A 12,543-nucleotide genomic window follows, 5' to 3' on the forward strand; every position below is an offset into this window, starting at 1 on the left:
AACAGGGAAGCACGCAATTACGAATCATCCGGACATAAGTGACCGGGCTGGGAATTCAGGTGGTGGAAGAGCGCGTTAATAGAAATGTAGCCCCACATTTCAACTCTTTCTACAAAGAGTGATGTTCCTGCACATGTTAACTGTGCAAAACGACCCCCTCACTTTCCCTGCTTCCAAACAGCAACTTAAGAGGAGGCAGACGCCGAAAATAATTACTTTTCCAGTTGCAATGAGTTCCTTGACTTTTGAATTGAAGTTCACATCCACAACACAGCCTGACTGTGCCTTTAATAGGTCAGTTTCATAATCAATGTTTTCAGATATTCTATTTCTAGAAATATCCATGAGGATCTAATAGTGAATGTTCAACAACAGTGAACACACGATATAGGAGTATTGGTGATCCTGACTCTTGTCCACCTCTAGATTCAGTACACTCCTTTGTGTTTCCCCTGGACTCTGCATACCTCTTTTCTTGTGTTTATCACATTATGTAATTAAAAAAAAAATCTGTATCTGCATATGGATTCTGGGCTTCAGGAGCCCTGCTTACTATGTGCCTTACTCATCTTTGATCAGGGCCTGTGACCATGCCCCACCTGTCTAGGCTCATTAAATGTTGCATGAATCAGTGAAAAGGTCTGCTTTTTGTCTGGTTTTGGTAATGCAAACCTGTTGTGGATATATTCAGTAGGGAAATGTCCAGTAGCAACATAGAAACATATATCACTGGTGAGCCAGTAAACACTGATCACCTACTGTGTGCAGGATGTTCTGCCAGGGGCTGTGAAGGATACAAAAATGATTATGAGTCAACCCAATTCATCAAGGAGCTAATAACCTAGTGGAGGAGTTAAGACATGTACACACATGATTATTATATGAGGCAGTCTCTGGTAAGTGCTGTAAAAGAAGTAAGTACAGACTAAGAGCAATGGAAGTCTTGAGGGAATGGGATTACTTCCTAAAGGGAACCAAGATAGGCAGCACAGAAGATGTGGCGTTTGACATGGGTAGATGGGTTAAAAACTTAATGGGCAGAGTCACAGGGAGGGGTTTTAGAAGACCAGGAGTAAAGAATAAGCTGGATGATAGTACTTCATATGTTAGGAACTGGAAACACCTAGGATAGGAGAGCTTCCCAGGTGGCCCTAGAGCTAAAGAACTTGCCTGCCAGGGCAGGAGACATAATGAGAGGAGGGTTCGATTTCTGGGTTCCCACTCCAGTGTTCTTGCCTGGAGAATCCCATGGACAGGGGAGCCTGTTGGGCCACAATCCATAGGGTTGCAAAGAGTGGATATGACTGAAATGACTTAGCACGCACGCAGGATGATAGGCACTTTATGGGGGAGTTAATGGAGGATTAGCCTGGAAGAAGTTGGGTCCAGATTGCAGAGGGCCTTAAATGCCAAGCATGGAGTTTGAGCTTGATTCTTTTGGCCCTGAGTAGCTTGTGGTGACAGGATGGGCTGTCTAGGCCCTGGGTTTATCATGAGGGTCTTGAACTGAATGATAATCATTCAGTTCAGTTACTCAGTTGTGTACAACTCTTTGTGACTCCACGGACTGCAACATGCCAAGCTTCTCTGTCCATCACCAATTCCCAGAGCTTGCTCAAAATCTCATGTCCATCGAGTGTGTGATGCCATCCAACCATCTCATCCTCTATCATCCCCTTCTTCTCCCACCTTCAGTCTTTCCCAGCATCAGGGTCTTTTCCAGTGAGTCAGTTCTTCCCATCTGGTGGCAAAAGTATTGGAGTTTCAGCTTCAGCATCAGTCCTTCCAATGAATATTCGGGACGTATTTCCTTTAGGATGGATTGGTTGGATCTCCTTGCAGTCCAAGGGACTCTCAAGAGTCTTCTCCAACACCACAGTTCAAAAGCATCAGTTCTTCGGTGCTCAGCTTTCTTTATAGTCCAACTCTCACATCCATATATGACTGTAGCTTTGACTAGATAGACCTTTGTTGACAAAGTAATGTCTTTGCTTTTTAATATGTTGTCTAGGTTGATCATAGCTTTTCTTCCAGGGAGCAAGTGTCTTTTGATTTCATGGCTGCAGTCAGCATCTGCAGTGATTTTGGAGCCCCAAAAAGTAAAGTCTGTCACTGTTTCCACTGTTTACCCATCTATTTGCCATGAAGTGATGGGACTGGATGCCATGATCTTAGTTTTTTGAATGTTGAGTTTTAAGCCAGCTTTTTCACTCTTCTCTTTCACTTTCATCAAGAGGCTCTTTAGTTCCTCTCTGCTTTCTGCCATAAGGGTGGTGTCATCTGCATATCTGAGGTTATTGATATTTCTTCCGGCAGTCTTGATTCGAGCTTGTGCTTCATCCAGCGTGGCATTTCGTGTAATGTACTCTGCATAGAAGTTAAATAAGCAGGGCGACAATATACAGCCTTGATGTATTCCTTTCACAATTTGGAACCAGTCTGTTCAATGTCTGGTTCTGACTGTTGCTTCTTGACCTGCCTACAGATTTCTCAGGAGGCAGGTCAGGTGGTCTGATATTCCCCTCTTGAAGAATTTTCCATAGTTTGTTGTGATCCACACAGTCAGAGGCTTTGGCGTAGTCAGTAAAGCAGAAGTAGATGTTTTTCTGGAATTTTCTTGCTTTTTCTATGATCCAACGGATGTTGGCAATTTGATCTCTGGTTCCTCTGCCTTTTCTAAATCCAGTTTGAACATTTGGAAGTTCTCAGTTCACATACTGTTGAAGCCTGCCTTGGAGAATTTTGAGCATTCTTTGCTAGTGTGTGAGATGAGTGCAATTGTGTGGTAGTTTGAACATTCTTAGGCATTGCCTTTCTTTGGGATTGGAATGAAAACTGACCTTTTCCAGCCTTATGGCCACTGGTAAGTTTTCCAAATTTGCTGGCATCTTCAGTGCAGCACTTTCACAACATCATCTTTCAGGATTTGAAATAGCTCAGCTGGAATTCCATCACCTCCACTAGCTTTGTTCATAGTGATGCTTCCTAAGGCCCATTTGACTTCATATTCCAGGATGTCTGGCTCTAGGTGAGTGATCACACCATCATGGTTATATGGGTCATGAAGATCTTTCTTGTATAGTTCTTCTGTGTATTCTTGCCACCTCTTCTTAATGTCTTCTGCTTCTATTAGGTCCATACCATTTCTGTCCTTTATTGTGCCCATCTTTGCATGAAATGTTCCCTTGGTAATCATTAATGAGATATTATTTGGTGTGTACAGTGATTGATAAGGCTAAATAATCTGAAACTATTTTCATGAGCTATTTGAAAATCTGCCTTAAGCCTGTTGGTAAAACTTTTGGTTAGAAAGACTTTAGGAAGATGCTTCTAAATGGAAACTTGCTGCAGTTAATGTTTGTTTGGGTTTTTAAAACATTTTGCTGAAGCCCAATATTTGGAATGCTGTTCCTCTTCATAACATTCTTCAATCGGGAGGACTGAGAATGAGAATCAAAGAAAACTGTTATGTTGACCAGATTATAGTTAAGTTTGAATCTAAATGCTAGTCTCACTGAGGGAGAAAGAATGTGGAGTGGGAGAGCAGAAATGATTTTTCCTTTCCTGGTCTTTTAGCTGATTAGAGATGGAATATGCCTAAATTTCGGAGAAGGCAATGGCAACCCACTCCAGTACTCTTGCCTGGCAAATCCCATGGACGGAGGAGCCTGGTGGGCTGCCGTCTCTGGGGTCGCACAGAGTCGAACACGACTGAAGCTGCTTAGCAGCAGCAGCAGCAGCATGCCTAAGTTTCCAGTCTTTTAAGGTACTGGTTGTTTGAATCAGAGAGATAAGTACTTCAGTTCAGTTCAGTTGCTCAGTCGTTCCTGACTCTCTGCGACCCCATGGACCAGGCTTCTTTGTCCATCGCCAACTCCTGGAGCTTGCTCAGACTCATGTCCATCGAGTCGATGATGCCATCCAACCATCTCATCCTCTGTCATCCCTTTTCCTCCCGTCTTCAATCTTTCCCAGCATCAGGGCGTTTTCCCATGAGTTAGTTCTTCGCATCAGGTGTCTAAAGTATTGGAGTTTTGGCTTCAGCATCAGTACTTCCAGTGAATATTCAGGACTGATTTCCTTTAGGACTAGTTGAATCTCCTTGCAGTCCAAGGCATTCTCGAGTCTTCTCCAACACCGCAGTTCAAAAATAATCAGTTCTTCGGCACTCAGCTTTCTTTGTAGTCCAGCTCTCACATCCCTACATGACTACTGGAAAAACCACAGCTTTGACTAGATGGACCCTTGTTGGCAAAGTACTTAGGACATCTTAAAAATTAGTTGTGAACATTAATTCAGTTCAGCATGCTCTCATTTTTATTAATATGCTATCTGCATTGGAGCATGCAAAATCAGTGTTAAGATAATCACAGAAATATTTTCCAGCATGAGCAGTTTGGGAAACATTTTTATATCTATTTGTTCTCTCTGTTCTCTAGAGTTTATATTCTCTGTGGAAAATGTGACATATTCAAATAGTACGTCACGATGCAAGGCAGTGCATGGTGAGTGGTCTGATAGTAATGGCAATCGTTTTGGGCGACCAGGGAGGAGCAAACACTGGCCATCTGGGGTGGGGAGGGTTTAGATCTGTGAGGAGGAGGACGTGTGTTAACACAGGCCGTATCCATGGCTGGGACCCAGACCAGAGCAGTTAAGGAGCCATCCTGGAGCCCTGCCCTGACGGAACTAGCAGTTCTGAGGTCAGGCAGACATCAAAGGTGAAATGAGGTAATGAGCTGGTGACCTGTAATCATTATAGGACCTGCCAAAAAGAACCACAAAGCGTGTGAGAGCAGGGTACCCTGGGGGTGGTGACATTGGTTGTAGAAAGGCCTGCAAGGGTATTGCTCTAGTAGCGAGGCAGGAGAGCATGGTGTGGAATGGATGGACTCCAGTATCTATGAGGCTGAAATGATACAGGCGTTTGAGCATAAATTTTTAACTAGAAGGGTTAAGGGAGGAGAAGTTGTCAGGTAATTCCCTGCTGTATAACTTGAAGACCAATGAATGGTCTCATCTATTGAGACAGGAAGGGGCTTCTCAGGTGGCGCAAGTGGTAAAGAACCCGCCTGCCACTGCAGGAGACATGAGAAACACGGGTTGGGACGATCCCCTGAAGGAGGGCATGGAAACCCACCACAGTATTCTTGCCTGGAAAAATCCCATGGACAGAGGAGCCTGGTGGCCACAGTCCAGAGGGTCACAAAGGGTTTGACACGACTCAAGGGACTTAGCATGCATGCATGCATTGAGATAGGAAACACTGAAAAAGGAGCAGGTAGGATTCTCTTGGAGGGCAAGGTTATCGACTCCTTTTAGGACATGTTGAGTTGAATTAGTGAGTCTGTGCTGAGTAGGGAGGAAAGTGTGGCAGGATGATGCTCAGTGTACGTGTAGAGACATGCTGTGTGTGGATAGGATGACATAGTGAGGTCAAGGTTGAGGGGAACTTGAAGAAGTACACCACAGCAGATGGTTGAACACTGGGATGTGACCTCGTCATGCTGGACGTGAAGCCTCTTTAGGAAGCGACAGGGTCCAGGGACTGACCATGGCTTTGGTTGAGTGGCTGAGACCTGGGAAGAGGAGTTTATTGGCCCTGAGGAGTTTCAGATAGTACAGAGAACTCAGTATTAGACGGGTGGAATATTCCAGCAGCCTAAGGGGTGGTCAGGTATTGGTGAAAGCTGTTTACATAGTGAGTTTTTCTCTTCTCTTTTTCTTTCCTCCACCAAAGTCACAGAATGTCGTTCCACCCAGGAGGACCCAGGTGTCCCCGAGGGCGAGGGGGACATGGAGCCAGACCCTCCGCACCAGCCTTCAGGCCCCAAAATCTGAGACTGCTTCACCCTCAGCAGCCTCCTGTGCAATACCAATACGAACCTCCCAGCGCCCCTTCCACCACCTTCTCCAACTCTCCGGCCCCCAATTTTCTGCCTCCAAGACCAGACTTTGTACCCTTCCCTCCGCCCATGCCTCCTTCAGCGCAAGGCCCCCTACCTCCCTGCCCGATCCGGCCCCCGTTCCCCAACCACCAGATGAGGCCCCCCTTCCCCGTGCCCCCATGTTTCCCTCCCATGCCGCCTCCGCTACCCTGTCCCAGTAACCCCCCAGTCCCTGGAGCGCCTCCGGGCCAAGGCGCCTTCCCGTTCATGATGCCGCCGCCTTCCCTGCCGCATCCGCCGCCGCCTCCCGTCCTTCCGCAGCAGGTCAATTACCAGTACCCGCCGGGGTACTCGCACCACAGTTTCCCACCTCCCAACTTCAGTAGCTTCCAGAACAGCCCCAGTTCCTTCCCGCCCAGTGCTAGTAACAGCAGTAGCCCTCACTTCAGGCACCTCCCTCCGTACCCGCTCCCCAAGGCTCCCAGTGAGAGGCGGTCCCCAGAAAGGCTAAAGCACTACGACGACCACAGGCACCGGGACCACAGTCACGGGAGGGGCGAGCGGCATCGGTCCCTGGAGCGGCGGGAGCGAGGCCGGAGCCCCGACCGGAGAAGGCAGGACAGTCGCTACAGGTCCGATCACGAGCGAGGGCGCACGCCCTCCCGCCACCGGAGCTACGAGCGGAGCAGGTAAAGCACACCTGTGGTGTTTTAGAGAAGTTGCGGAGATCCTGACACAGGCCATTTCTGCGGCTCAGCAAACCAGACCAAAAAGGTCCAGCCGTGCATTTCGGTTTATAAAAGGAAAGGGCTTTTTTTATTAAAGAGGGAGAGACAACTGATGAGGAAAGAAGTTGACCTCAGGAGAAAGCCACTTTGAAAAGCATCCCCAAGTTAGCAACACGGGTTCATTTCAATGAATGTAAGTCAATTACTATACAGAGTACAGCTGGCATTTTAACGATGATCAATAAAAGATCTTGTAGTTGTTTGCGTGGATGTTGTATTTAATTATGTTCAGTATGACCATCTTGTCAGGTTATTGCACTGTGGGTTCTTTTGGAATTGGTGGTCTGCAGGCCGCTGTTATCAGTCAGGAATCCAAGCTGAACTTGCTTCCTGATTTTTAGGATAAATGGAAGTTTCTCTTATGTTTTTGCTTTCTTGCTCTGTTTCTTTATAAAATGAAATAATATTAGGTATACATTATCAAAGTTACAGTTTTCAAAATAGCTTTTAATTTGATTTTGTTGCCTTGAAATGTATGCATAGTATATAAAATTGCATTTAGAACATATTAATCCACTCCAGATTAAACTTCTTTTTTTTCCCACCCAAAAGGCCAAAAATCTATATTTACAAGGAACTAAGGTTTCCAGCAGACATTCATTGATGGATGTCTAGAAATTCTCTGAAGTTACATGTAAAATTTTATGTCTATATATTTTTTCTGTAAGTAAATCAGTGGCTTACAGCAGATTCTTAAGAGATTGTATGAGTCTGTTACCCTAAACCTAAGAACCATTGGTTTAGATGGAAAAATAAAAATGTGCACATATCCATTCTACTAATATTTATTTATACCTTCAGTGAACTGTTTGTAACAATGAAGATTTTTGGTTTTCCACTTGTCGAGCTGGTAATGGTGCTTCTCTTTCTGGCTGCTGTGGTGTGTTCACTCACTTTCATTGTCTTGTGGAACTTCTGTGCTGAAAAGTTTGAGGTCCCCAAACCAGGTAACCTTGTTACTTGGATTTGCAGAGAGTGAGTCTTGACTCCTATGGAATTAATGTGCTTCTTGGTTTCCATGTTGTTCTCATGGCTGTGTGTTTGATTCTGACCGAACATTTTGCCAGTAAATGGTAACAGTCATTCTCAGTCCTAAAGATTTGGAAGGCAGCCCTCCAGGCCTTGGAAGGTTTGGAAGGAAAATGCACTATTGCTTCTCCCTGATGCCTAGTGGAAGGCAGAAGTGACATGTTTCCTGCAGGGGTGCCTGATTCTGATGGGTTAAAGCTGACTAGAGTTGGTAGACTTTGAAAAGCCTTTTCAGCATGACTTACTGTTGCTTGTCAGTTTTGTTCTTAACTTTGTGATGGATTAGTTGGCAGAGGCCTGTGAGGGTTTATTTTACAACTTTATGGTGAAAATCTAAACTCAAAAGAGTTTGATAGTTTTCTTCAGACTTAAAGTGATTGTTAATAAACCTGTCTTTGGGGAAACATTTTGCTGCAAACTTCAGCATTCTAGATGACTTCTTTTTTGTCTGTTTGAGAGTACTGTGGTTTTTAGGGTTCTGCTGTAAATTCCTGAGTTCTCCCATCCAGGCTTCAGCTTGAAGAAACACAGATGTCCTGTAAACTGAGGATCCCTGTCACTAAGTGAAATCAAATGCTGAAAAAATGGCCCTTAATCCCCATTAGCCTAAACCACAACCCCTTTACTGTGGGGGATCTTAGGCAATTAGCTCATCTTTCTACATGGCCTTTATTTATCCTGGAGTTGTTTTATGATGTTGTACTTGGGGGTGTTTGCTCTGGAGCAGCCTTAATGTCACAGCCGCAGTAAAATCAGTTCCCTCTGGGGGTCTTAGTAGAGTGTCAGTTCTTTGTCTTATATAGAATGCTTCTGTGAACCAAACATGGAGCCTGTGAAGTACTAGTATATAACTTCCGAAAGTTATAAGTCTGGAGAAAACCAGACGTTCACAAAGTTGTACGTTAGATTAGATGAAGTTTATGCAAATTCTTAAGTCTGTCCTCTGGCTGCTTCTGCCCTGGCTTCTTGGGGTAAGTGCATCCACACTTTTTCAAATTTCATTTTTCCTTTTCTTCTCCTCCTCCAAAATCTGGGTGAATAGTGATTACAAGATTGTTTCAGGGCAGACTATTTCCGGAGAAGGTTTGTGAAGAAGTAGAGGCATGCATTTGCTGTTGTGAAAGATCCAAGTTCCTCCAGTGAATGGGAAAAGGAAGAGCTGCAGGGGCAGCCTGTAAGGAGCAGGGCAGTGGCTTCCCACACTTGAGCGGTGTTACAGCACAGTAACCCCGTACCTGTCCTGTTGAGTACCATGTTGAGCCATTGGAGAGCTAGTATTATGTATCTAAGGAATATCTTCATGGTCCTGAACTGGGAAAAATTTTTGGAAAAATAACTGAAGCATTGTTTTTCTTGCTTTAAATGGGTTCATCATGTAGTATTACAGTGATTTATACTGGTCTTTTCAGTTCATAGCCACTAGAGGTAGCAGTCATCATGAGAGGTGCCACTCTTGAATGCAAAATCCTATCCCCTAGGTGTTACAAAAACAAATGAAAAATTAGGAATATCCTTTAAATAGAGTTTTTATTTGGAAATAGAGGCAGTTTTTTTTTTTAGCTGCCATGCCATCACAAATTACATTATATTTTTCATGTGATACCACTCACTAGGTGGGGTTTGCTGTCTAAAAGTAAGCTGTCATTTTAGAAGTGTATCAGGTAAAGAATGTGGAATCCCAAGCACTGGCTACTTTACTTTGGACAGCTGGTGTGTACCTGAGCCTTAAGTATGTGTTAAAAGTGTTATTCAAAGAAGTCTTTCTTGAGGAAGGGGTGATTTTTAAGTGGAAAAACAATTTTTGTGTTAATATCTAAGATCTCTTATTAATTTTGTAAGTTTTGATTTCAGTTTACATTTCTTTACATTTACATTTCTTCTATTTGGCTATAGGTGGGGGATTATTATTTCTTTTTTGTCCATGCCATGTGACAGGCATATGGGATTTTAGTTCCCCTACCAGGGATCCAATCTGTGCCCCCGCAGTGGAAGGGGTGGCGGGAAGGTGGAGTGTGGGTATTTTTGAGTTTAGACATTTTTGTAATCTTCTTGCTGGATTCAGGCTAATACAGCATTTTTTTTTTTTTTGCCCCACTCTAAGACCTAGTATTTATTTCCTTTAGATTTAGTTCTGATGTAAACACACTGGGATTCCAATTTTTGTTTCAGATCTCATTGTACTTATTGATTAGACTCATAAGTTATTGCTCTCATTATTACTAAATTCCAGCTTTATATTAGAAGGTTTAAAATCCTGCATTCTAGTTTTACACTGAGTAAACTCAGTGTCTCTATTTAGAGTTTTTTTTCCCCGATGAAAACAGCACTTAAAGTGACCTAGAGTCTCATGGTAGTTAGTGATGACTAAGAACTATACCTGAGGTGTATAACCTATGCGTTTAGAGCTCTTTATTATAGACCCTTGTCTATACTATATGCATTTATTTGTTGGATGAAATTAAGTGTTCCAGAAATCAATAGGCAGTTGAATCCTTTGAAGTTTTCCCTGTAGAATGTTTGGTTGGTTGGAAGGTCTCAAGAGAAGATTATGATAAAATTCCCTTTGTTGCTTAGTATTAAATATGACTTCTTTTTTTTTTTTAAAAGAAAACAGCAAGAAATGTCTAAGGTAGTTAACTTGCGTAAAATGAAATGCTCCTTTAACCTCTAATAAATGAAGGGTGAATAAAAATGTCCCATAGTGAATAGTGCTGCAAAATACTTAGGTGAGGTGAGGTCCATTTATTTAGATGAATTCAGTGAAAAGAGATGGTGTTTTTGAGTCTTTCTGTTGAAAACAGCTCTGTGTATTAATTCCTTTAAGAGAGCGGGAACGGGAGAGACACAGGCACCGGGACAGCCGAAGATCACCATCTCTGGAAAGGTCCTACAAAAAAGAGTATAAGAGATCTGGAAGGTAAGCAAGGAGTTGACACTGGAAGAAGTCATAGGATCATCTCCTGAAATTCAGATTTTGTGCTTTTGCAGGGTGTCAGCCAGGTCTTCAGAATAGCCTGAGTGTCTGTCCAAAGAATACTGTGAAAAGCTGAAGTAGCCAGTTACTGAAAAACTTTTTAAGATGTATATAGGATGCACAAGGAAAATCTTGATAAGTCCCCCAAATTAGGCCACTTTGTGACCTCAGTTGCTGTACAACTCTGTATTAGTAGTTCAAGGGTTTTTTTTTAAAAAGACCTTGAAAATTCATAATTATGCTCTTAAGTTTACTTGTTTCAGAAAAAAAAAAAAAAGAAAAACTATAGTAATACCTTATTTGGAAATATGACATTGAAATTGTTGCAAAAAAAAATTTACAGGATGTAACCAATTCTATATCAAGAGCTAAAAATTTATGCCTTAATAAATGGCAATTAAGAATAGTACTCTCGATAATCTGACAGATTTTGGGTTAATTATTCATTTTCCCAACTTTGTTACTGGGCAAAGGAACTTCTTTAAGCCTCAGTTTCTTTGTCTAAAATAAGGACAGTTATATTTGCCTTATTGAGTGATGAGGGATCATTGAGATAACACAATAAAACACTTAGCACTTGGCCCAGTAGTGCCAAATAAATGGTAACTATATAATTTTTATCTAATCACTTGACTCTAAAAAAGCAGAAAAAGGTATTGAAGGTAAAATAAATTAATAAACTAGAAAATAGAACTATAATGCCATAATAATATTTGTAAATAAATGCAGGATTTCTTTGAAAGGCCGTACGATTTAAAAAGTGGCAAATCAAGAAAAGAAAAGCACATATCCATTAGGTATAAGAAAGAATGTATTATTATAGGAATGAAGGGGACTTAAAAATTATAGTGTGTTGGTATAAGTACTGATGTTTTGTTTGAGAAATTAAAAAACTTGGATGTGATGGGTGGGTTGTTTCTATGAAAACAAAAATTATAAACCTTACACTTAGAGCAGAAAATTTTAATAGGCCAATAGCTATGGGAAAAAGTTGACTTTGTGTCACTTCCAAAAAAGTTTGAAACTGTTTTTAGAACACTGAAGAAGATGGAAGGAAAGCTCGGCTCATGCTGTGATATCAGGAAAATCCAAATGGCAAAACTATCAATGAAAAGAAAACCACAAAACAATTTCTTTTATGAATATGGATGTGAAAATAGTGATTAGTATTTGAGCAGGTTGTTTTCAGTTGTGTGTTATAATAGTTGAGGGTTTATTCCAAGGTTCCATGGGTAGATAGGTTAGTATTAGGAGATCTATAACTGTAATTCTTTGTGTCAGAATCTCTAGAGTTATCTCAGTACTTGCCTATTAACTATTTAAAGTTGCATTCAATTATGAGTAGGAACTGGTAAAAGAGAAGTATAAGCAGACTTCTGTAACTTGATAGAGAACATTATCTCGTGATGAACATGATTGATACCATCTGAGAAGAGCCAAATTTAATGTTGAAACCCTATAGGCCTTCCCATACATGTTAGAAAAAAAGACAAGGAGACCCCATTTCCTACCACTGTCACCTGATGTATATCTTAACAAGCAAATGACAAACATTGTATTCTTGTGTGTCCCAGGTATCGTACGGTACGATGATAGTCTTTAACAAGAGTCCCTGCTTTCCAGGAATAAGAAAGTTATGTGCTGTGAGAAGTGCTTTTGATAGAGCAGATACATACTGCTTCCGGAACACAGTAGTTAGTAACTCAGTTCTGGGTAGTCACAGAGAAGTTGGCAATGTACTGATTCCCTGGAGTATGGATAGGAATGCCTAAGGGAAGGCAAATGGTAGGGGGAGAGAAAGAGCAGGTGTGAAGCCTGCATTGGAGAAGTGGTCTCAGAGGGTCAAACCTGGAGGTTGGGAAAT

At 42.2% G+C, this 12,543-nt stretch overlaps 1 protein-coding gene across 1 annotated transcript in view; it reads left to right on the top strand.

Moving 5' to 3' along the window:
• Window positions 1-4,488: 4,488 nt before the first annotated feature.
• The window catches only part of DROSHA (drosha ribonuclease III), a 114,400-nt gene continuing 106,345 nt past the window's right edge, over window positions 4,489-12,543 (top strand). Inside the window, 3 exon segments of the mRNA XM_068990433.1 lie at window positions 4,489-4,505; window positions 5,741-6,577; window positions 10,530-10,626. Coding sequence (XP_068846534.1) covers window positions 4,489-4,505; window positions 5,741-6,577; window positions 10,530-10,626 — 951 coding nt within the window.

The sequence above is a fragment of the Capricornis sumatraensis genome, chromosome 18 (genome assembly GCF_032405125.1).
Source record: "Capricornis sumatraensis isolate serow.1 chromosome 18, serow.2, whole genome shotgun sequence".
In the NCBI taxonomy this organism is placed as follows: domain Eukaryota; kingdom Metazoa; phylum Chordata; class Mammalia; order Artiodactyla; family Bovidae; genus Capricornis; species Capricornis sumatraensis.